At 40.8% G+C, this 26,627-nt stretch overlaps 1 protein-coding gene across 5 annotated transcripts in view; it reads right to left on the reverse strand.

Annotated features, from left to right (window-relative positions):
- Window positions 1-624: 624 nt before the first annotated feature.
- Window positions 625-26,627, reverse strand: part of LOC117254544 (phospholipid phosphatase-related protein type 5-like) — an 80,123-nt gene continuing 54,120 nt past the window's right edge. For 4 of the 5 annotated variants that reach the window (XM_078165015.1, XM_078164996.1, XM_078165007.1 and 1 more), the window contains 5 exons: window positions 9,411-9,531; window positions 8,719-8,969; window positions 6,396-6,572; window positions 5,323-5,459; window positions 625-3,613 (listed from right to left, as the gene is read on the reverse strand). In XM_078165015.1, the coding sequence (XP_078021141.1) occupies window positions 3,505-3,613; window positions 5,323-5,459; window positions 6,396-6,572; window positions 8,719-8,969; window positions 9,411-9,531 (795 nt within the window). In that variant the 3' untranslated portion in view covers window positions 625-3,504. Of the gene's footprint in view, window positions 3,614-5,306; window positions 5,460-6,395; window positions 6,573-8,718; window positions 8,970-9,410; window positions 9,532-26,627 lie in introns of all 5 variants that reach the window. The other variant, XM_078165011.1, reaches the window with a different exon arrangement.

The following is a 26,627-nucleotide window of genomic DNA, read 5'->3' on the forward strand; positions in this document are numbered from 1 at the left end:
AAGAAGCTGGGTAACAGCCACTAAGGGGCAGTACTTTTCCATTTGTGTGTCTCAGTTCCTGAATCTAGTGTGTTTACGTTGGAGAAGTAAAAAAAAAAAACAACAACACGACAAATACCCACAAAATCTGCATGATTTTTTTAATGTATTGTATACAATTGAAAGTACTGAAATTGGGATACATCTCCAATATTTAGTTCTTCAAAGCTCTGACACAGATTTTCAGGTAGGTCTTCTTAATGCAAGACATTTTGACACGTCACAGTAGGAAAGGCACGGGTGTAAACACTGACTTACTGTCATGACTTAGTGGGATGCTTAAACAGAACACTGCCGTTGTTAATGTTATTAGAAACACCTTTTCTCCTATGAAAAGTAAAAATGTCTGCTGTTAAAAAGGCCTATTGTTCTGAGTCTGACTGATAGTCAATATTAATTTAAAGCAGCTAAATAATAACATTCCACAAAATATCTCTTTATCCTTTAAACATACTGTGTTCATGGCTACTGTATGTCATGACAGCTTAAAACGAATAGAAAAGGGTACAACAGCAAAGATATATCTTTACTTAAGTGTGCAGGACATTTCAACAAATCAAGTAAAAAATGTAACTCAGCCAGCGATGTGTGGTAATTGCAATTTATTTTGGTAAATAAATACAAAACAGAGACATTTGAACATGAAAATAACATTATTTGGACAGTTATGGTGTTCTCTACCTCTTCAGTTGTTTACAAAAAAATTCAGACTGAAAAGTTTTACTGTAAGTAATCTCAGAGCTATAATGAGCACCTTCTGCTATAACAGGCATTGTTAGGACGCCTTGGCAGGGGTCCTTTGAAGGCCTGCAGTTACACACAAGCGCAAGTGTGTAATTATAGCAGCTACTTTTGACAGTTTAACTTAAGAAAACAGATTGCCAAATTAACAGTTATGCTGCCATACAATGTGCTCATTATAAACATACACACAAATCCCAATAAGCACACACACACACACGCGCGCACACACACACGCTTAATAAAACCATAGCAATGTCTTCTTTATATAACTCATTGCGTACTCTCCTACTAATATAACCTGCCTGCAGTGTCCTTTTGAACTGAGAGCAGAACTAAAGCAAGTTGTGAGCCAAACACGCTGACTGTATGCCGTTAGATTTCACACACTTCTCCACCACGCTACATTCCTGCTTTAAACCAGGCCACTACTCATGTTCCTACAAGACAGGCTCAGGCAGCTTCACATTGTTCACACAATTGAAACATAATGATAATGCAGTATATACTGTGTAAAGAAACCTATATACTGTACAAAACTATACAAAACCTCAGAGGTCTTGCCTCTGTATCACACACTGGTCTGTGCCATTGGTTTCCTAAAGTCAGTGTGAAGACAGGACGGTGGACTGAGGCAGGAAATAACGGGACAAGATGGATGGATAAAACAGCTGCATCAACAACAGATGCACAAACTACTCTTATAAAAACATTCATTTTGGAAAGCAAAGGGAATAAATACACAGTGCTGGACCTGCACATTTGGCGCCCTAGGCAAGCTTCCCCTGGCAGCCCCCTCTTTTATATTCATTATATTCAGTACAAACAAAAACAAGAGCTAATCTGAAGTCAACACAAATAATCAACTCAGCTAACAAACAATAATAATAAATATCAGACAATAAAAGAATAATGTATGTGCAAATTTGCAAGTTTTAACTTTTTTTTTTTACTCTTTTATATTGAGCCCTGGATGGCTTTTGCCTTTTCATTTTTTTCTTACTCTGAAAATCTCCACACACACTCCACTCTACCATACCCATTAATGCTCTAGCATTAGCTCACTTCTCTCTTGCGTCATATTTTGGGGGGAGGGGGTCTGGGTGGCGCCCTAGGCGGTCGCCTTTGTCACCTATAGGAACATCCGCCTCTGTAAACAGGGAGCTGCAGAAATAAGTCCTAAAACTCAGAAGTGAGTTAGCATATTAGCACTCCTGGTTCCCTTGTCTTGACGTCAATGGGTTTTTTGAATGGGTTTTTGGTTAGGTGCCTAAAATAAGGTCTATGGTTAACAGAAGCTTAAGAGACATTCACGTTTCGTTCTATGACATGAAATATGTCAGACAATACTCCACTTATGAATTTTGAAGCTCTGGCTAAATGAGACTACAGAACGACAGCTTTGTTGTGGTGGCGATGTTAAATCATGTGATGGTGGTGTAGTTCGTTCATAGCCTATCATTAGCTTTTGGCGGTTGCATTTAGGCTTCAAAAATCATAAAAGCGATGTTCATTTGTGAAGATCATCTTGATGAACAATACATGTAAGTATCATAAACTTTTGTTTGCCACAGATCTTATAATCTTTAATAAACCAAAATCCAATGGAAAAATCCCGTAGGCTTTTTTGACGAGGGGCAATGCCAACTTCTGCGTCAGCCTACAAAAAACTTTATCCCTGCACCACTCTTAACATTAACATATAGATACAGGTAATCTAATGAGAAAACAAGGACAGGCATTAAACTGTTAAATGGGGTATGGGAAAAAGAAAATGAGACATTTATCCAAACTAACACTAACAAAGAACTCCACATGAGAATAGGCAGTAGGTCAAATGATAAAACCCTCCAGATATTTCACAGCATGGACGTAGAACCTACAGACATTTAGAAACACACACCTGAATAGCAAGTAGATAAGAGATATTTGGAAAGTCGATGGTAATCTAGTTCACCTCAGGAAAGAATTAACTGATGCCCCCAAAACAAATGTGGTATCACAAGCACAGCTCTAGCGGGTATAAATCTCTCTTCTGTCACTTCACACAATATACAGCAAGAGATCAAACCCACATCCCCCAAAACAAATAAGATACAACACAGTTTACTGAACACGAGGTTGGTTCATCTGTGCTATAATTTACAAAGGTGCTTTCCTCTTTGATCACATCTCTTGTTAGTTTCGAGGACAGAAATAAAAACTCTGTACCATAATACTAGATGGTACCTGATTACATAAAGGTCTCTGTTTATAATCTTGTCCTTTTTTCCACTGTATTGTCCTGAGTGTTGCAAAATGGTCTGTTGAGGACAATCCATCGGTGACTGGAATTTTCTTTGATCCCCAAACCAAAGTGTTTTATCAAGTCATCACCAGCCAACAGTCTTTAGAGTCACTGTTGGGTCTTTGTGGAAAACAGGACAAGGAAATAGGACACAGTATTGCTTCAACAGCTCTGGCTTTGGCGATTCTTTCACACCTGAAAGAAAAAGGAGGCCATCTTGGAGGACGAACAGGACAGAGCAGGACAGAGAGACATGTATCCATGTCCTATTGGTCCTTAGCGGATGACAGGTTTCAGCCATGCTTGCCGTGTGCATGTGTCGCTGTTCTGCCTCCTGTGATTGGTGGAGCTTCAGACCTGCGTGGATTTGACTCGTCTGAGAGGATGTCGTCCAGCGGGGTGGGCAGGGCAGGGTGGGGGGCATTCAGTAGGCAGGTCTAGACTGCGCTGGTGAGGCAACGCCGTGAGGGGAGGAGCACATCGGGAGGGGCGGGGGACGGGATTGGCTGATGGTCATGTGATCTCAGAATACGGTAGCCCTGGAGCCTAACAGGAGGGAAGGGGACAAGGAGAACATTAGGAAAGATAGAGAGGGATGGAAGTAAAGAACATAAAACATTTCAAAACATGTGGGAAGTCAAAACCCAAAGGGAATAAGGCAGATAAACTTTACTTGACTGAGACAGCAAGAGACAAGAATGCAAAATGATGATGTCTGGAGATAGAGTGTGCACAACAGAGATATCAGACAGAAAGAAGCATAAATCCAAATACAATGAAGGAACCAAGGTTATCAGTGAAGACAAAAAACAGTCAAAGATAGCCCCGTACACATTTAAAAACTAGATTGAAGGTCTGCAGTCATGCAAGCAGTGTTGTCAGGCTATATTTACAGTAGGTATTGTGGTGCATTAAGCTTAAAGGACAGTTCACTGTATAATCAAAAACACATATTTTTCTTTTCACCTGTAGTGCTATTTATCAGTCTAGAATATTTTGGTGCGAGTTGCTGAGTGTTGGAGATATCAGTCATAGAGATGTCTGCCTTCTTCCGCATCTTCTATAGTGGAACTTGCCTCTCTCCAGAAATCATGACCTGGTTACTCAAGATAATCTGCAGCTCTTGTGAGCAGTTTCATGTAGGAACTATTTTTTTTCTACCAAACTACACCCACCAACCGTATCACTGCACAGAAAGTAGTGTGCATCTGCTAGCTCACTTAGCACCACTGTGCTAGCTAACATTACGGCTCAGCCAAGGATGCCATCGTTATATCTCACTGTCCCATGCTGTCACAGGCTTCGTGTCAATGAGTAGATGCACGCTTCCTTCTGTATGGTGATACAGTTAGTGAAAGTAGTTTGGTAGAAAGAAAATAGTTCCTATATTAAACTGCTCACAACAAGGTCTGTGGATTATCTTTTGTAACTGGGTCATGATTTCTGGAAAGAGGCATTGCTGTTGAGTTTTTCAAATGCATTTTTTGGAGCTTTGAGCACTAAAAGCCGAGTGCCATCTAGTTCCATTATACTGGAGAGAAGGCAGACATCTCTGAGGTCAATATCTTCAACATCTGGCATCTCACCCCAAAACAATCTAGACTCATAAAGAGCACTACAGGTAAGAGGAAAAATATGTATTTTTCATTTTAGGGTGGACTGTGCCTTTATTTGCTAACATTAGCATGCTAACATGTTGGTGCTTGGTAGGTTTTCATGTGCACCATGTTCACCATCTTAGCTTATTATGTTTGCAGGGTAACATTTGTTATTATAACTTAACACGAAGAACAGCTAAGACTGATGGGAATGTAGTTTTACAGCTATTAAGTCATACACAACACTATTGGGCAAATATAAATTCTGACTGGAAAATGACGCGAGATTAAAAGTTAAAGAATCCCCAAAGTTGATTAGCTTATAAATCATCCTGAGAGGAGCATGAATGTGTGTATCTGTTGAAATAGTCTGTTTAACTCAAAACTATAAATGTCAACTTCACGGTGGTGCAAGGGCAAAAGTCAGGGGATCACAATAGTCAGCAGGATTCATCTTCTGGGAAACTAGAATGCCCGATAGCTGTTGAGATACTTCACTTTGGGCCAAAGTGGTGGAGTGACATTCCCGCAACCATGCCACTAACATGACTAATAAGTATTTGCTCACCAAAAGTGCTTTTCAGGGAAAAACAACAACTATTTTTTCAATGTTTTTCCAAATTGTTTTCCCCCACCCTTACCTGGAGGCCACTTAACTTTTCGAGTGGACTCTCCACACGGGGCAGACTGAGGAGAGGAAGCCCAATTGGGGGCTCTGGGCGCTGTGGAGGTGGAGAAGTCGCCATCGCCATCGCTCTCTGGGTTTGCTGGAAATTGTTGATCACACATGACACCTGATGGAGAGCATAGAGAAGAGGTAAAAGAAAGAGGAGGGCAGAGATTCGCTCCACTGCACCACGAAGATGGGCGATTTTCTGGTGCGTGAAATGCCTGGAGTGCGCTTGGGAACAGATACTGAAGAGGACGCTTACAGTGGGAGAGGGAGAGACAGGGATAAAAGAAAGAGAGAGAAAGAATGACACATGGGCAGAGGCATGGACAAAAAGGGGCGAAGCACAGGAAGCGCTTTGATCTTTAACATTAACACTGACCCTAGGAGTGTTTTCAGAAAATTGATTCAGGCCAAGAGGTCCCGAGACAAAATGACACTATTTCAATGTGTGTTATATAAAGATTCAGATCAGTCCATTCAAATTCATAGATGTGAAAGTGTGTGTGAGTTCTCCATTGCACAGGCAGCAAGGCTCTCTCAAGCCTCCCTTAATCATCAGTTCATCCTCCCACCATCTCTACTGCACCCACATCACACCAACACTGCACTCTCTATGCTTCCTTCTCTAATACAATCCTTCCCTTCTCTCTTCATCATACTATCCTGCCATACAAAAGCAACACACAGGAACTTGCCTATTATTATACTTATTTAGCCAAAGCTGATTAAAGAATTGGCGACACTGTCCCGATATCAATGGTAACTGAGGTATGAGCGCAATGCAAAGGGGCGATGATGAGCTAGCTAATGCGATACACAAATGCACCTTATTTGTCTTTTTTAAGATTTTTCCTTTTTAATCTACTTATTCATAATTATTTGTATGATTATTTATCTTAAATATCCAGTGTCCTTTCCTTTACCCCTTTTCCATCCATCTACCACTATCTCTTCCTGCTCCATCCTTTTTTCGATCCCTGAAATTCCATCCATCTCATCTTTCCACCCTCCTTTCCCTCCCCATATCTCCCTCCCTCCCACATCATCTCCTTCTCACCAAGAATGCAGCAATGGCCCCTCCGGTGACAAACCCAGCCAGGACATCATTCCAGTGGTTTCTGTGTTCAGTCACTCTCACCACCCCCACCAGCACGGCCAGAGACAACAGCACCAGGCACAAGGTGGGCTTGGTCAGACGGGTCCCCTTGGTCCTGAACACCAGGGTCACGTACATCTGGAGGAAAGAGATGTATTTGAAATAAAAAATAAAATAAAAAAAAGTGAGCTAGTTTTGAATCTCCAGGTCTTCAGTTATCCATCTGAGATCATTCGAACACTGCTGCAGCTTAAATATCTTAATAGGCTGAAGAGCTTGAATGAGCCACAAGAGGACGCACTCTGCAGTGATTTCAGTGCAGCTGAAGGATTTGATGAGAGAGCACCATTAACACTGCCATGCTTGGCTTAATGTTTCTAAAAATGACAGGAACATGGCACACTGTAATTAAAAAGACGAACAAAGGCTCAATGCAGCCGTGCTTTAATCATAAATAAACGTTTCTACCAATATAATGACAGAGACTCACATGCACATGTGTTACCCTGGGAAAGGAGGTCATTTGGGTTAAGATCAGGTGATGACTACCACAGAGAAAAAATGTAACTGTCAAAGTCAGTATGCACATCAAGTGTTACAGCAGATGTGAATTTCAGTATGTGGGAAATGTGCAATCTTCCGAAATTATTTAAAGTGTTAAACTATTATCACATTCAAGAATATATATAGGAATTAACCTAATTTACTTATATATTCTTTGTATTGGAATTTACACAGCAGTGATTGAAAAAATAAATAATTAATCTAGAAATTTAGTTTTTTATGTCTTAGTGCCTTACATCCATAATTTACATCTACAGGTTGTCTGAATTCAGTTTTGTACTGTTCTTCTCCACATTAAATTGAATTTGCAGGCTACGTATTTGTAAGCTTTTCAACAGTATTATGTAAACGGACTAATAAGAAATCAGCCAGCTGTGAGGTTATTAGCAGGCAGTCATAAGAAAGCACTTAATAGGTTCCTTCCTTTTTGGAAGAATTTAATTTTTGTTCTCATTTCATATTTCTTTCTTTTTATTTTTTTGTCAGAGTCTCTAGTACTAGTTGCAAATGAGGCAACTGCAACCTTTATAAGACACTGATAAGTAACTTTTAGCTTTGTTACTGGTAAATAAATTATTCAATAATGATGCTTAATAAATCAGTTATAAGAAAAACCTTTGGACTGCCAGGCTGTATATTGAAGGCTAGCTGTATGCTGCTTTGAAAAATATTCTTCTAATGGCTCTTCATGCTGGGGTAAGCAGAAATCTGGAAAAAGCAAGAGGGGAAAGCCTAAAGAAACAGCTCTGGGTTTTGAAGCCAGTTTGACAGAGTCCATGTGGAATTTTAACCTCTGGGCCTGTGGACTGTTTCCCATGGAGGGAAGTGGGCAGCAGCTTGAGAGACGGATCTTTGGTCAGCTTGAGTTTGGCCAGTGCAACACTCTCCAGCACTTGATGTCATATAGCAGGCTGGTGGCCAGCGGCAGCGGTCTAACCTGTGTAATGGCAGCAACAGAAAGTTTGCTTTTCTGGTGGGACGTCGGGGCTGTTCAAACTCCGGGAGTGAGGCGGAGGACACGCTGTGACTTGAGGCTCTAGCTAATGTTTGCTAAATGTGAACTTGAAGCTGCAGCTTTGAGCCTTTGGCTCTGCTTAGCAGAAGGCTAAACTAATAGCAACATTTTCTCTCCATCTCTGAAATACTTCACTGTTATTAAAACATGTTTCATTGCATTTATTGTCAGACTCTCTTTTCGATAAGTCTGTCTTCCTTTTTCTGGGTTGCTTTGCAGCATGGGCAGTCAATGCCAATGCTGGAATAGTAACTTATTCTGCAGGATTCTCTGTCTTTGAATCAGGCTTTAACTGAAGGGACATGCATTCACATCTACATTTATAGAACAGCCAATAGGACTGCCCTCTTTCTGAAATGACTTGTGATTGGCCAAAGTCTCCTGGCATAAGCTAGATTTTCTAAATCCTGAAAACAGAGCCAAGACGAGGTGCAGAAGTCTGATGTTATCTCAGTCCACTTGAATTACAACATACTAATAAAGTTTATTATGGGATTTCTGCCCAATGAAACCAAAATAAATCTAAGTACCCTAGCTTTAACTGATTTATTTATAAAGGATAAGTAAATGATTTATTACCATTAATAAACTCCCTGGTTCCACAGTATAAAAGCTTTTAAAAGGTTTTATTATTTAAAGGATTTATGTCTTTATGTGTCCAGTATTTGTTTTACCAACAGTCAGTCATCAACAAAAGCTCCCTACCACTGTGTAGATGGCTGAATAAAAGCTGAGCGCTGCGTCTTTGGAGGGGAAGGATTTGCGGGCGGACGCCACCAGGTATGGGTTTCCTGTGCAGGCTCGGCGCTCTGCTATGTACTGCAGCGGAGACTGGCAACCCAGAGCAGTGTAGTTCGGCCTGCAGGCAGTCAAGAAGTGAGGCGTCTGGTTTCCTGTCACCACTTGACCTGCATTGGCAAAGATGGTGGTGGTGAAGAGGCCGAAGGAGTACACACCTGTGTAACAAAAGAGAGGTGGAGTGAGAAAAAAGGACGGTCTATGTATGAAAGCTAAAAATAATTGAATAAGTGAGACTGGTAGGAATCAGAAACAGGCGCTTTAATGGGAATTAAATCCTTACGCTGACTGCCAACTGTGTGGGAGTGAAAGTCCAGACAGACATAGCCCTTTGCTTTTTTGCTTCACATCTACAGTCCACCACTTTAAAAGATTCATAGCTTAGATAAATACAGAGATACAGAGATGATGAAAAAGATCACGGAACATCAACAGAACAGAAGAGAGGGCAAATTAGTCCACAGGAGACCTAAACTAAGGACAAGGGCTCTTTCTGGCCTTTAGATAGAGGAGCACTGGTGTAAGTCTAAATGAGCCTTGGTCCCAGAGTACAGAGGCTCTATTTAGTCAAAGCTCTGATCTTTAGGACTATAACTGACCCAGAAAACGTACGATCCTTCGGAGGAGAGGGTTGAAATAACAGCAGTCAGCAGTCACTATGGTCTTCTCCTGAGCTCCCTCTGTCTTCACGAAGAAACTGGTCACTTCCCCGATCAGAATCTGGGACAGAAAGAGAGAAACCACAAACATTTTATTTTTTGGTCAAACAGAAAGCTAAAACTGCATGGTTAAGGATTGATCAGCTCCACTGAATATTCTGTCAGTTAAATATGGTGCGCAGCAAAATTATTCATGAGTGTTCCTCCCTCAGCCTTGCAACGATTACATTTTTCCTTGGCCAGCCTGCTTTTTATTTCCCTCACCATTTGGCTGATTTTATGCTGCTTTAGTAAATCCCAACATTAACACCTCCCATTCACTCTCATCAGTGGGAGTTTGTCGACCTCAATGTCTCATAGACCTTCCATCTCTCCATTTCTCTTTTTTTCTGTACACATTAACTGCTGCTCCATAAAAACATGACTACACTTTGATTAATAATGTCATGCAGGTCAATGTCCTCAAAAGCCAACATTGGGTTTGCCAGATGACATAAATCAAACACATCTTGTACTGTTACCATGATATATGTGAAATGTATTAATGTTTTACCCCACCCTGATCACACCTCAATAAAACCTCCATTATGTTTTTACTATTATAGCCTGAACACATTTTGAACACCCATTTAAAGAGCACACACCCCAAGCCTCTGGCAGCCGTTTGAAAAGCACTTTTAAGAGTTTAAAAACCAAGTCAAATCAGCAGGACATTGATCTCTTCTGACAGGGGAATGAATCAACTAAACACCCCATAAAAAGCATTCCTGGACACCGTTACACCCTGCATACTGAACCTGTCTGATCAGGGGACCCCTGCTGACAGAAGCATGGATAGATGTAGGTTACATGCTCATGCAGTATTCATGGCCAGGAGCGTGGGACGTTGCTAATGCATCAAAGCTCACGGCGCGCTCGGTGTGACAGATGAAGGCTGAGGTTTACACTAGCACTGATGTTATGGACTCAGAACCACCAACGGGAGCTTCAGAGAGAGTTGTGGGGACTCGTGTGTCAACATAAATTATGTCTTTGGAGTATGACGCGACCTGAGTGCTGCAAAGCTGTGCAGCCCTGAAGTCATGTGTGTTGGTGAATGAGGCTCTGGGTTCCTTAGGAAGTCATTTCAAGATATGATGGCTGTGCAGTTCCTTTTGCTGAAATTCACAGCAGCACTTAATACATGTTCTTTCACTTCACAAAGTCTAAAAGACATGTGCCTTGGATAATTAAAGGTCCAGTGTGGAGGATTGAAAGGCATCTAGTGGCAGAACTGCTATATAATATTCATAACTATGTTTTCATTAAAGTATAATCACCTGAAAATAAGAATTGTGTTTTCGTTACCTTGGAATGAGGCATTTATATCTACATATGGTGCGGGTCCTTTTCCAAGAGTCCACCATGTTGTTCTACAGTAGCCCATAACAGACAAACCAAACACTGGCTCCAGAGAGAACCATTCACATTTTCATGTTGGGGAGAGGGTTTTCACATGGGAGAAGTTTCAGTTCTGCCACCTCACTGCTAGACGCCACTAAATCCACAACAGGCCGTTAACTCTCGCTGATCTTTTGGTTCTCTAGTAAAACATACACGGTGAAAACTCACCTACTAAGTTATTGTCTGCAGCCATATAATGACAGCATGCAAACTGAACTAAGTTTGTTGGGTTTGCAAAGGCTGTCATTGTGCTACGACTAATTGTGCTATAGGCTACTTGACGTCCTCTCTAAATGGAACAGCAGCAAGTTTCAGGGCCATGGTGAAAAAACTGCAGCCAAGGACAAATGTGAAAGAAGCAGTCCATCACATGACATTATTGACTCTTTGAAGGAAATGGTGCATTCGTGGTTGATAACCAAGGTCAAGGAAAGTTCACACAAAAAGCCTAGAGAGAGCAGTCCAGGGCCATGCATAGATTTAATTGTAACCTGTTACATCCCCATCCAGTGATTCAGGTTATGTTTTCTTGTTTTCAGCTTTTTAGGTCACAATGTCCTGTTTTTTTGGCACTTACTAGACAGAGGTATGGACTCGATTCATGTAAATGGGACTCAAGTCAGACCCAAGTCGCAAATTTGATGACTTCAGATTGATTCAACTTGACAAAATAAGAAAGACTTGCAGCTCGACTTGGACTTTAACACCAAAGACTCGTGACCTCACTTATTTAAAACCTTCCCCTGAGCCCAAAGACTGAAATTATGTTATTTAAAAAGATTGCCACAAATCAAATGATTTCCCTTCATTTTCTGAATCCACTAATATTAGCAGTTAGCAAGCTGATGCTTAGCTACCGTTAGCTTAACAGTTAAGCAACTTTTTAACCAACTTGTTTTGACGAATTAATACAAATTTCAAAGCATTAAGGATTTTTGTAAATTTTAATATATTTTTAGCTTCTCTATTGTTAAATGACTATATTTGGTGAGGAGTGCATTGAGACTTGTGTACGATTTGAAACTCAAACTTTAGGACTTGAGACTTACTTGTGTCTTGCAAAACAATGACTTGGTCCCACCCCTGGTACTTAGCTTTTTCTCTCGTTTCAGATACTTCACTGCCTGCCCTCCTGTGTTTCCTGTCTGTGTGATAACCTTCCCCACCCTGATAAGTTCCACCTGTCCCTCTTTATCCTGCCTCCCTTGTGTATTTAATCTGTGTCATTACCTTTGTCTGTGCCAGTTTGTCTTCACTATTCCTTTTAAGCATCCCAGTATTATTTTTCCTAAATTTATTCCTGGAAATACTGGACCATTTTTCTGTGCCTTTGACCAAAACTTTGCCTTATGTTTTTTGGATATTTTTGCCTATATTTTCGGACTTTGTGTTGTGTGGTGAACTCTGCTTTCCTCAGGATATTAACTCTTATTCTACTTTTGTAGGTCATGCATTTGAGTCCTTTCTCCGACGGTTGCCAGTACTGCATGATAAAACCTTTCCATTCTGGCTGTGTAAACAAGCAAAATTTGTATGGGCTTGGGCTTTACAAATAATGAGGAGGACAAAAAATTTTAACAGCTAAAACTTAACAAACCTCTTTAAAGAAAAAAAAACTATAGAGCAAAAAAAAGTACAAAGAATCTACTTGAATATTCTTCTCTGCCAAACACACTGATTATGCTTTATTTATTGCTGCACGGGGGTTTGTGTGTAGGGTCAGACATAAAACATTATTACTGGAGCTGGTGGAGGTTTGGTTCTTGACTGCAGCGGGTACTTTGGCAGAGCTGGTGGACACCAAAGATTAGACGGCTGGGTCATGTGAAGCACATTTTTACCTCCATGCTGCTCCAAAATCACATCTCCCACTGCCCATTATAAGTCCATACTCCCACTGCCAGAATTACTGAAAGACTTAAAAATAACTGGATGAATGGGTATCAGGTTTGGATGTATGTTAATGTTGTGTGTTAAAAAACAGAGCTCATTATGTTCCATTGTTAGGGTCTGGAATTGTATTCACAATTATTACAAGCACATGTGGCCAAAATCTGATTTTGTTTTGCTCTCATGTCAACATAGAAATCAAAATTTTTCCAATCAGAGCTGGGCCACTTTGATATGTGGTCCTAATTCTGATACATATCTGATCACTGGCCATGCAACCGCTTGAGAATGGTAATATCAAGATTCATGTATGTGTTTCCCCATCCATGGTTTCTCCAGGTCATACTTCACAGTGCAGGCACAGATTACTAACCAAACTGTGTTGGACAGGTCTTTGAAATTACAGAAGGCTGTTGTAGCTGAACTGCTGATGTGGTAGGCTGCCCTAATCGCCAGCCAATACAGTGCAACTGCCACATGCGTTCTGATGAGGACAGATTGCCTACCTGTGGTGACAGTGTTGTAACGCACCGACAGATATTGTAATGTAGCCCGGAATATTGTAAGGTTTGGAGGAAATGTTCCTCCATGAAACCCTCTACATCACAACCCCATCATTCTGGACTCTCCTCTAGAGCTAGTGGCCGTCATCCCAAAACCAAATACCTGTTGCTCTAAAGGGTATTTCTCAGAAAATAAATACAATCTCTCAAACAAAAGCACATGGCTAATAATTATGCAAAATGAGGTCATCAAATCATTCTACTTTGCCCTGTAATGTGAAGGTAGCCCTATTGTTTGGAACCTGAATAGCACAGCCTGGTCCTGCTCACAGGCTCAGTTACCATCACTTTTTTTTTAGTAATTTCTTCTGTAAGTCTTGTTTTTTTACCCAACTTTTATTTGGCAGGGACTCCTAGTTTTCCTCCAGTAAAGTGCACAGTATGCATTACAGATTTCCCCCTGCCATGTTGGTTTCAGAGAGATTTGTGCTCATTCATCTTCTCCTGCAACTTCTCCTGCAGAGTGAGGTGATCCCTATAGTGCAAACCTCCTGTTATGCAACAGACAGACTTAGTTCGTGATGGCCATATATACTGCACAGCAGGTAGTGTAAATAAATGGGCCTCCTTCACTCAGTAAGTATGTACATATCAGTGGGCTATTGAAACCTACAGAGCCCTTTAATGGCACTGTCTGTGCTTCATTAAGTATAGTCTCAATAAGTTCCATTCAGAAAACAACACTATAAAAAGTAGGTCTTGAAACATGTGGTTTCGACAGGTCTCACATTTTCGGAGCGGCTGTTTCCAAGCTCTGGGCTGCAGGACACGGAGGCAGTCTTCCCTCAGTTCTTTGAACTGGATTTAGGTGTGGTATAAAATTAAACCAGAGGGCTGTGCCAGAACACATGTAGTGAGGTGATTATATACTCAGGGAACAAGACCAAGAAAAGATTCAAACACCACCAAGAATGTATCTTCGCAATGTCTCTGCAACAGAAAACTACGTGGACAAACTTTAACATGAGACTGACGTGTGCTCTCATCTTGGCTCATGTTAAACCTCTGCAGAAACTGTTACTGTCCTGATGTATTTCTGGGAGATGCTCTTGTGAAGTGAGCCTGGGGGAGAAGAGGAGGTAGAAGAGTGGAGGAGACAGCATCTTCTGATGATAGTCAGCTAGTAGCAAAAGGGCAGAAGGCATAAGAGACTTGCAAATGGTGTTGTTGGTAATTAATCACTGGGAAACTGAGATTACAGATGAAAGAAAAGAGGCTGATTGCAGCATAATTAAAACTATCAAAAGGCTCATTCTAAACTTCCTAAACTGGCTTCAACAGCTTTCAATGCAGTAGAGTGGTGTGCATTACAACAGGAACATGTATATCATAAATGAGTTTCAGAGTTACCACTAGCATAACCTTAAAAAGTAAGACGTCCATGCAGGGTAGCAGGATGTGTAACTGACACAGCGGCTGCAGCCACGGACCTAATTAACACCCACATGTACTAATTAGCTGCAGTACATGCACATCCAATTGCCAAAACATAACCCATGTTAAAAACAGAAGCAAAGACAGGACGTAAAAAGTAATATCTGAATTTGGGCCATCACTGGCTTAGGGGTTAGAGCAGCAGCCCCAGGCACAAAGGATCTGTCCTCACTGCAACGGCCCAGGTTTGATTCCCACCTGCAGTACATTAGACAGATAATGTTTGGAAAAAGAAACATGGTCCTCTGCCTTTGCAAGAATCCACTTCATGTGACAACACATTCTCGCTCCCAACTCCTCAAAAACCAGTGGCCCCAAACATCCAACTATGACACTCTAGGTACCCTCCAACATCACCTCCGGATGTTCGGGAACGACGTGTCAAGTTATGCTTGTTACATGCATTGTGTCTTTTCAAAATATACTTCCATTCTCTTACGTACGGTTTCTGCTTATTAAATGCAGGCAGTCTCTTTTCAAAATAAACTTAGAACATTGGTAAAAAAAAACATAATTAGGTTTACTTCCTTAGTTTTAGGCAATAAAAGCTCATGGTTAGCTTTAGAAAAAACATTATGGTTTGGCTCATGAACTGCAGTCAAACTGTTAAACTAGGCAGTGCTGATCAAATATGAATCATATCCTGTTACTATATTGCATATTTTAGTGCAGTGTTTAGCTATAAAATGAGAAAGTTTGTGAAGTGGCCATCATGTTGAAAACCACCGCCCACCGGCCTGAGCAAACTTTTACAGCTAAACAGTACACTAAAATACGTTTCTAAAAACATCTGAGGTGAAAAACAGGCAATGCAGTAGCAAAATCTTGAATTCTTTTTGATCAGCGCTGCCTAGTTTGACAGTTTGACTGCAGTTCATGAGCAGTGATTGACACGACTGACAGGTGTGTTAGAGACTCCTTGGTTCTGATTGGTTATTTTTGGTCGGCCATGGTAGATTTTAGCAAATGACATTAGAAGCACCACGAGGAGGAAAAGGCACATGATTTTTCACAGACTGTCTCATGTACTACATTGTGGATGCAGTGAAAGTTTCAGCATATAAAAGTTACCAACTACAGTTTTAACTAAAAAGTGTGGGTTGAGGATGAAGTTGCCCAATTTCCAGAGTCTGCTTTTGACTAGATTGTCAGGTTGCACAGTGACAATAAAATATTTCAAGAACAAGCCGACTTTCATGCTTTTCACCCCGTATTTAGATTCAACAGCGTGGAGCCCAAGTTCCTTGATGATTCCTTGAAGGCAACATCAAACCAAAGTAGTGAAATTCACAGAGACTGAAGGGCATGTAGGAACACAGAGGGAGAGACGTTTGTAATGTGCATATCTGCACATTTGTTAATAATATAGAAGCTCCTGGTATTGGCGGTGACTTGTTGAAACATGCATTTGAGGGTTTGCATTTAAATGAATTATTCATTTCGCTTTAGAACTCGTGTTGCACCGTATGAAGCTACTGATAATAACATTGGACACTGAATCGCCTTGTTACTCCTTCTCTGGCAGGTTCTCCCACTGTGATGGAGGATGCAGTCTAAGCCCCCATTAGAGAAGCGGTTGCCATGTCCACTCCTTTACTATTCGCTCTATTACTTTTTTCAACAACTCCCAAGCTAATGTGTTCACATCGACATTCGATAGTGATGGGCTCCCACTGAGTTGTTATATGCTACATTTCTCCCGCAGCCATGTATTCAAAAGCACCTAGTGTCAATACTAATCCTTTTTCATACTGCTCTCACTGAAAGGTTACTTCCTGCTGCTCCACTTTAATCACAATAAAAGGTCCGTAATAGAAAGAAATATAAAATGTACTGATAGCACTAGGCTTTGATGTAACCTTGGTTCTCTCCAGCAGCTTGTAATTCAGAGGTCTCTGTGCAGTAATCAATATTCATGCAAAGAATACACAAAAGCTACAATTTGCAAGTACAAAGCCTGCAGATGATAGCAGATGTTTTCATGGCAGCTCTGTGCTTAATTAGATATCTAAGTCACAGTCAGGACTGGAAGCTCACAAGTTTTCATGTTTGGCACCCTGCACTGATAGTTTTCTACTAAACTAATGTGCATTCATGTTGGTCATGCACACTTCTACATGTCTTCTGAGTCATCACAGGGAAGTGTAGCAAATAATAAATACCATCCCTGGGTTGTGATCCATATTGGTTCACTTTTTAAAAAGGAATTTCACTTATGTGTCACTGGGAAGTGCTCCTTAGTTGATGAGTAGCTGGTGAACACAGTGAAGCATTTAAAGAGACAGTATATCCCCTCAGAGTTGGCGGAGACCAAAACAGAGCTAAAAGGAGAGGGATTATTGGAGTTACATTCGTCAGGTAAGCAAAATGAGTCCAAATGCTAATGTTGCTTCATGTCTGTTGGATGTATAAATAGGCAACTTTTTAAAGGAACAGTTCACCACAAAATCTTTTAACCTGTAGTGATATTTATCAGTCTAGATTTTTTTGGTGTCAGTTACCAAGTGTTGGACAGAAGAACATGCTACTCATGGACGAAAGACTTGTGCTCCTGACTGTGAGAGACATGAACATAAATGGCTTCCTCCTTGGCTGAGCTGTAATGTTATCTAGCTCAGTGGTGCTAGTTGAGTTTTGTCTGGTATTAGACAGAACTCTTTACACTCTGTTTTCATCTTCAGTCGGAAATTGTTTCCACTCTGACTGATTTCTGTGGGGGAGGAGGATTCAATTTTCCCTAACCAGTCAGTAGAGACCCGAGACCCATGTATCTGCCTGAATCTAATGTCATTTTAAGTCCACACTGATATAGGCGCCTTTCAAGACACTCAAGGTCACCTTACAGGCAAACATAGGGAAAATAACAACAAATTAATAGAGTCAACCAGATAAGGAAGAAAGTAACAAAAAAAATAAAGAATACAAATAATAATAACATTACAACAAATAAATATTCAGCTAAACAAGTTTAAAGTGAATAAAATTCCGTGTAAATAGTGGATGTGTGTGGCTAGACTGATGGGAGTCAAATTGAATAGGCTATTTGAAAGAGATGAGTTTTGAGGCTGGATTTGAAAGTGAAGAGAGAGTTTGATGTTACGAATGTCCAGTGGGAGGGAGTCCCATGGGCGGTGGGCAGAGCTGCTGAATACTCCACGGTAGTCAGGCTGGCTGGCGGGACAGTAAGGTGGATGGAAGAGGAAGACCTGAGAGTGTGGGTGGGGGTGCGGATGTGTAAGAGTTCAGAGAGCTACAGGGGAGCTAGGTTGTGGATGGCTTTAAAGGTGAAGGTGAGGAGTAAGATCTTAAAGTCAATGTGGTATTAACAGGGAGCCAGTGAAGCTGCTGAAGGACAGGAGTGATGTAATTGACGGAGGGGGTTCTGGTGATGATGCAAGCGGCAGAGTTCTGGACCAGTAGAAGTTTGTGGATGGACTTGAGAGGGAGACCAAAAATAAGCCAGTTACAGTAATCAATACGGGATGTAACTAGGGCGTGAACAAGAACAGCGGTACTGTGTGGTTTGAGGGATGGGTGAAGGCGGTTAATGTTGCATAGATAGAAGTAAACAGACCGAGTGACATTACTGATATAAGCTTGGAATGACAGAGTGCTGTCAAGGATAATGCCCAGACTCTTAACTTGCTGGGAGGGGGAGACAAAGGAGTAATCAATATGAAACTGTGTGTTTGAAACTGTCAATTTTTGCTAAGGTGGATTTGGTGCCAATGAGAAGTAATTCAGCTTAATCACTATTTAATTTGAGGAAATTGCAGGAGAACCAGGATTTGATTTCCTAAAGGCAGTCAGACAGGGAGGAAGGTGGGAGGGCGGAGGTAGGTTTGGTGGACAGATAGAGCTGGGTGTCATCTGTAGGACAACGGAAGTGGATGTTATATTTATGAGAGATATAGCCGAGAGGAGGTAGATAATAAACAGGAGGGGACCCAGGAAAGAACCTAGAAACACAAGAGTGAAGCAGAGCTAATTAAAACAAACTACAGTGTCATGTGATCTTGAGAAGATGTGTCGATTTAGAACAGCCTTGGTAGCAGCTTCTATCTTATCTATATAGCACTCATAACTGTTGTAATTAACCCCCAATGGCTCGTGGACACTGCTTGAAAACATCTTGAAAACAAGATGGAGAACAGAGAACCCACTGTTTCATGTAGCAGCAAAGGTGAGTTAGCAGTAGATGCACACTTCCCTCTGTGCAATGATACATTTGGCAGGTGTTAGTTAACCAGGAAAAAAATAGTTCCTGCATGCAATTGCTCACAACAAGCTCCGTGGATTATCTTGAGTAACCAGGTCATGACTACTGGAAAGAGACACTACTGATAAGTTTTTCAAATGTATTTACATCTCTACAGCTGATATCTCCAACATTTGGCAACTCACACCAAAACAATCTAGACTGATAAACAGCACTACAGGTAAGAGGAAAAATATGTATTTCTGAATTTGGGGTGAACTACCACCTTCACTGTAACAGCTTTCTGTGGTGGCTAAAGAAATGCATAATGCAGGTGTTAGGCTGTGATCTTGTGACCTTTTGCAATATGCACCTCGCTTTTTGGGAAAGCATTAATGCCAGATTTTATTATGTACATTTTAAGGCATCAAATAAAACACTGGCACCACTGTGTTGGCTTATATTCTATCTATGGTGTTTATGCTGACATACAGTGTGCTGTAAATGGAATGTATTGTGTATTGCGATAAATAGTCTCAGTAGTAACAGTAAAAAAAAGAAGATAACGCATTGCAACTATATATAAAACATACTTTAACTTTTTTAATGACAATCTATGACATTGAGAAACTATTGCTGTCAATAATCACAGTGAAAACTATGTTTAAAATCAAATATGACATTAAGAATCCATCTTGCCTCAGTCAGCAGTCTGGCTCTCTGTCTGTTTGCTTCCATTAAGACCACAGCTTTATTTCATCAGAACTTCTCTCAAACCGCAGAAACATGTCATAGCAAGTACGAGAAATGCCATTTGACATTTACAATACAGCACCTGCAGTCCATCAATGTCATTATCTTTTTATCACTGTTTTCTAAACCGAAAAAATCCACAAACACAATGACACTGGTGCAAAGATGTGAGCAAACAAAAGGAAGTCAAATTCAACGCAACACATGGCACAAAACAGAAAAAAGGTCTGTCATACTAACAAAGTGTCATATGTACTAAAAGTTAAAGAAACAAGCTATGAGTTTGTGTGTATGTGTAAGAAAAGAAAAAAAAATTAAGAGACAAGAGGATCAGACAAAAAGCAGCGAGAGACTGGAAAACAAGCCACAATTTTATGGAGGGAGATGAGTTGGGCTGACATTCAGTGGCCATGAAATGCAAAAGACAACAGATTTTCTCTGGTTCGAATGTAATAGGTGGCCTCTAAAGGAGGAGAGGATGGTAATTTGAGAGTATTTTTGAGGTTGAGAGTAGTGCAGATGGGGACTGTCAGTGTGCCAGCATGCAGCCTGCACAGCTGAAATATACTCGCCTGCCCATACTGAGGTGTTTGCTGCCACTCCTTTGTATGTTATCAGACCACCTCATTCAGTCTGTGGATACTTTTAAACAGTGCATTATCCAACTTTTGTAACAACAAAATATGTAAACAAAAAAACAGACCTCCCCCCATGTCTAGACTCCTCCACACAGTAGACAATGCTTCAAATATGGATGTTGCTGCAAAGAAGCTACATATTCTAAAACATGGATGCTTTGCACACATCTTCAACCTGGCAGCACAGACGATCTATACAACCAGCACAGTTTTAAGATGGGCACCCAAGATTAGAGTCATCAATTCAGTATCTGACCAAATGTCTCCCCTTCTGTTCCTGAGTTATGGTGTTGAATAATGGCCACAAAAGTGTTTTTGCAGAACATTATGATGTCACAGTGAAGCTGACCTTTGACCTTTTGGATATAAAATTTAATCACTTTATCATTTAATCCTACATTTGTGTGAAATTCTGTCATAATTAGCATATGAATTCTTTAGTTACGGCCAAAAAACTGTATTATGAGGTCACAGAGACCTTTGATTACCAGATTCTAGTCAGGTTATTCTTGCGTCCAAGTGAACATGTGTGCCAAATTTGAGGAAATTCCCTCAAGATGTTCTTGAGATATCACGTTTACAAGAATGAAACAAAAACTCACAGTGACCTTGACACTTGATGACCGAAATCTAATCAGTTCATTGTGGAATCTAAGTGGACATTTGTGCCAAGGGTGATAAAATCCCTTAAGGGCCTCCTTGAGATATTGCATTTATAAGAATGAGACCCAAGTGGATGTTTGTGCTAAATTTGAAGAAATTCCCTCAAGGTGTTCTTGAGATATTGTGTTCAGGAGAATGGGATAGATGGACAACCCAAAAACAATGATTTCAGGCATGGCAGTCTATATACAGTAGCCTGTCTGTGCAAGCGGCTTATTACAACCCATACTTCCATTTATTATTAGGCGGAAACCTCTAGTGGTTGTATTAATGATGATGGGAGCAAAACAGGAAGTCCAGTGACATAGTACAAAGAGTGACAAAGCCTGTGTATGGACAAGATTGGGGTGGATGGACTGGTCAAACAAACACAGGACTTTACCAAGGAAATTGCTCTTCATGTCCTGTGTAAAAGCAAAAGTCAACATTGCCTTATTTTACCTTAAGTACATTAGTTAACTAATGTAATATACTAACTTACATATGTAACATGCTTATCTTGAGTTACATACAAAAATTATATGTATGTATTTTATCTTAATCCAAAACTTTACCTTAACCTAACCAAGTAGTTTCATTGTCTAAATGTTACCAAGTAAAACTACGACTGTTTCAAAACCAGAGTACATGTGTCTGTCCTGGTACTCTCCAGTGGTCACATTTGCCATACTGGGAGTCATTGCCAAATGACTTATTCTGTTGTTTAGGTATGAGGACATGTTACAAAAAATGCCATGGCAGCTACTTGTTACCGACTAAATAAATGTAATTCTGTACAAGTTTTCTCTCCAGACTTCTGGCAGTGTGGGAGCTGATTGCCAACCCTCCAGTGCTTCTCACCACTCATCTAAACTCGTTTAATTAAGTGTCAGTTGTATTGCCGGAAACTGGAATTAAATCAACAAACAGCTAACAATAGTGCAGCTGTCTCTCATTCCAGCTGTTTAGAATATAGTTATAAACCCAAAATGGGTCATGATCCCAGTTCTGTTTGAATCCCCTGATAAACACAGTAAGCATTAGTCACCAGATTATGAACTAAAATCACTGAAAAGTCAAATGTTCCTGGCTGACATGAGGACACGTCACTCTGTGTTAAACCATTTAAAGCAGATGCTCCTGTTTGGTTAGGGAAATAACAATGCATCCAGTATCAGAGACTGAGAAGACAAGGGGCTGTGATAATATCGAAGTAGCCACAGAAATACGTTTTCCTGACATCCAAGGCAGGTATGAGAGGCATGCCAATGGGTTCAATCTTATATTTCAAGCTGTAAAGTCTGAGTGGAAGGTAAAGTTTTATACTCTGCTGGAAATCAACTGAAACCAAGGTGAAAATCACTTGGCAGCCAATTAGTTTTGAGCAGATGTTGACTGTGTTCTGGAGGCAATCTCTGTTTTTAGGCCACATTTATTTTACCCTCGGATAGTCAGAGGGATGAAGAGAGATCTCAGCTAGTCAGAGGAGATGGTGTGATTAAGATACAGGCAGACGTTTGTGTGTAAACACCTGAGGAGACAGATATGATGGAGAATAGAAAATAGGGTGGGAGAGAAAATGGCGGAAATGATGAAAATGACAAAAACAGAGAATAAGAAAAAAGGGCAGATGAAGAGTGACTGACACAAACTGCCTCAGAGAGCACAGATCACATGGCCTCCTTTGTTGAGAAAGTAGGTGCACGTGTTTGTGCACAGACGTGTGTGTGTACTGTAGAAGCAGTTAGTGAGACTTATTTCGTCAAGACGGTAGCAACTCAGGAGTTTTTCCAAATCTGACAACTGTATAGATAAGTTGAAAGGATGAGGGGTGGCACAGAAGAAGAAGAAGAGCACATGAACGTGTTTGTGGGAGAGTGATGGGAGAAACTCTGCGGGCTGAGTGAGACTTAATTGGCTTTCTTTGATTTTTTACCTATTGTGACACGGTGACAGTCGAGTGTGTATTCTCCTTGCTGTTTGAGTGCGTGTATGAGTGTGTGCGTAGATGAAGTGTGCAGTCTTGCTTGACAAAAGATGACGAGGATCAAAAGGAGAAAAATGTGAAAAAGGAAAAGGATGAAAAGGTGATCGTAAAATATAAGGGCACTTCAGGAGGAGTACAGTTGAAAACCAAATTTTCCAAAAATGCGTAGTGAGACAATAAGCTCCGACTGTATGGACAGGAACTGTATGAGGGTGGATTTTTTTCTAACTATAGATGTATCCTGGATGTTCATTCAACCACCTATTTCAATTTACAGCTCCTCCACAAAGGAATACACAAGAGGCGTCAAAAAAGAAAGAAAGAAAAAAAAAGAGACATCAAATCAAACACTCTAGTCTGCCACACATAAAGGGATGTATATGTGGGAAACAGACCCAAACATAAGGATAAAATACACCGTGTACTGTGAGTAATACCAACAGCAGTCAGAACAGGAACAAGTTATGCAGCATTAATAAAGGTTGACGTCACAACATATAAAAAGCAACTTAAGCTTAAAGGGACAGTTAACCCCAAATAAAAGTGTCACTAAGAGTGTCACTGGCAATAGAGATGGAACTAGATAGCACTCAGCTTATGGTGCTCAAAGCACAGAATTACAAACAGATTATTCAAAATGCAGTCACATAGATTATGAGCAGTTTCATGTAGGAACTATTTCCTTTCTACCGAAAAGGAGAAGGAAGCGTGTATCTACTCAGAAGAGGCTCGTGGTAGTGAAAGTACAAGATGTAAACGTTAGCTAGCGCAGTGGTGCTAGTTGAGTTAGTAGTACATGCACACTTCCTTCTGCACAGTGATACAGCTGGCAGGTGTAGTTTGATAGAAAGAAAATAGTTCCTACATGAAACTGCTCACAACAAGGTCTGTGGATTATCTTGAGTAACCAGGTCATGATTACTGGAAAGAGACATTGCTGTTGAGTTTTTCAAAAAAAAAAAAAAAAAAAATTAGCGCTCTGAGCACCACAAGCTGAGTGCCATTTAGTTCCATTATATTGGAGTGAAGACAGACATCCCTATGGCTGATATCAACACTTGGCAACTCACACCAGAACAATATAGACTGATAAATTGCTCTATAGGTCAGGGCCCTGGCACACTAAGCCAACTGTCTGCCATTGGTCAATGTAGGACCGTTGGTAAACGTCTGTTGACCTAGTTTTTGCTGTGTGTCCTGCACCATTGGTGCTCGTCAGCCCCTGACAGCCTTTTCTTGTCCTTTTCTTGTGTCAAAGACAATGGAGTGTGTCACTGAATGAAATCTGAGACTATGAGGGAAGCAAACAATCAACTAAAGTCAGGAGGGCATGAGACTGTAACAAATTTGTTTCATTAGGTACAATTATTTTTTAGCCACTGAGCTCTTTAGTAGAAACAGTTTGGAACTGTTTGTGTTTTTGTTTACTAGCACACATTAAACATAACTTCTTTCAACATTGGGTTGTGTTGTTAACGTGCTAACTGGCGAACTAGCATCTTGAATCCGTCCTGTGGCACTTCTGGTTTCCCTTTTTGTTTGACAAATACAGACTACCGCAGCCTGCTGGTATGGAGAGTTATTTCCTCTCACTCAGGTGCAGCTATTGGCTGTAGTCTTTGTGGTGTGTCTCTGGGCGAAGGAGGAAAAATATGCCTTTTTGATTTTGAGGTGAACTGTCCCTTTAAGGGGGAATGCGGAAATTTACACTGGTGTATCTGTCGCAGTTTGTACAGATGTGTTTGGAATTTATTATCATTAACAGCTTGGGGATATTGTGAGAAAACACTAAATTTAGCGACACATTTACACCATAAACTGCTACAAGGTGAATCATATTCAGTGCAGTGTTAAATTCCTAATCTCTGTGTCTCCGTGTGTGTCATTTACACTTACGCACCTTCTAAAAATGATGTAATGCTGACTGAAAGCAGCTCTTTGGTAGATATTGTAAAAAGAAAATGCAAAAACCTTCATTAGGATTACACCATGTCTACAGCAAGCTTCTGCAAATATCACATGATATTTGTTGACATTGCAAGCCCAGTGCTCTACTTTAAACACACACACACACACACACACACACACGTACGCAGGCAGCCCTCTCACACACTGGCGATGGTAACCATGACAATTTAGCTGCTTCAGCTTCATCATCACCCACACTTTCTCCATCCATATCCTTTTCCCTGTCTCACCCTGCTTTTATTCTGTGTTTAGTTCATGGCCCGGCAGCTTTTCCAGGTCTTTGTGGAGGAGAAACTAGGCTACCAGAAACATTTCCCTTTTTTTCACTGTTTATTTCACTCTCTTTTTGCTCAAGCCTGATTCAAATATAAATTGTGCTTTCTTGCCTGCTTCTTGCTCTCTCTTTGTATTCAGTAAGGTTCGAGGTATGACCCCGTTATTTCTCTCTTCTCCCTGCTTTCCCCCTTTCTTTTCTTGTCTCTTTGCATTTTCCTCTTTTTACTCGACTCCCTCCCTCTCTGTCCTTATCCCGCTTACTCTGTCTCTCTCGCCGCCTCCTCATATTCTCATTTTCTTCCTATAAAGTTATGTTTCTTTCCATCTGCCTCCCCTTAAGAAGAAACAGAGGGATCCTGGATCAGTGTGGGAAGAGACCTTGCAGCTAATCTACCAGAGTGAGAGTGTGAGTGTATTGCTGGATTAGGGTTCTCATCTATGGGCTAGAGCATTTCTTACAGGCTATCGCAGAGGGAGCGGATGGCTGGTCAGGCGTATCGACATGGGGCTACATGGCCTGCTGTCTTCATCTCTCAGTCCTCTATCCAGTGTGATTGGCAGTGACAGGATAAAGCCGTGATTATCCCTTATTATCCCTGCTCTTTTTTCACTGCTCCGTCTCATAAGCACGACTGCTGACGCACTGATCTGTCTGTCTGCCTCTCTTTCTGTCTCCGACTTTTCTCTCTCTTGCACACACAGACACACAGAGGAAGAGATATGCAGTGCATGGATGGACAGACGGACAGATGGTGATGGTCAATGGCAAAACAGATTATACCAAATATGGCATTTTAGTTAGGATGGGTATTAAATAAGCTTATAATATTAATACACTGGTGCCAGCAATCATGAGTCACTTTTTCAAAGTTCTCATTTGAGAAACTTTTGTCACAGTCAACAAGAGCAGCTTACACCCTAACATAGTTTTGTTATTTCTGCTTATTTACTGACTCTGACCTCTCCAGCAGTTTCAGACCCTGCCATCCCCTCTCCCTCCAGCTGTTGTCCTCAGATCTTCCTGCTGCTTCCCAGTCACCCGATCTCCACCTGCCTACAGTACACACCCCATTCCCCTTATCAGCTCTTAGAGTGTATATAGCATAACAGCCACTCTCCCTCTGCTCCATTTTGTCTTGTTTGGAGCCTCCTCACAAAATCTTATTAACTTCAAATGAAAATCCTAAAGGAGGCCAAATTTAGCCAGTCGCAACTGTTTACCTAATATGGGCCATGCTTGAGAAGATGACTACTGTTGAGGAAAAGAAATCTTTCAGGTACATGGTTTGTTCCTATGATGTTACAGAAGTACATACTCAACAGATTCAGTGTGGACAGAGAGGAACATCCTTGCTGTTAGGACAC

Source organism: Epinephelus lanceolatus, chromosome 3, assembly GCF_041903045.1.
Source record: "Epinephelus lanceolatus isolate andai-2023 chromosome 3, ASM4190304v1, whole genome shotgun sequence".
NCBI lineage: Eukaryota > Metazoa > Chordata > Actinopteri > Perciformes > Serranidae > Epinephelus > Epinephelus lanceolatus.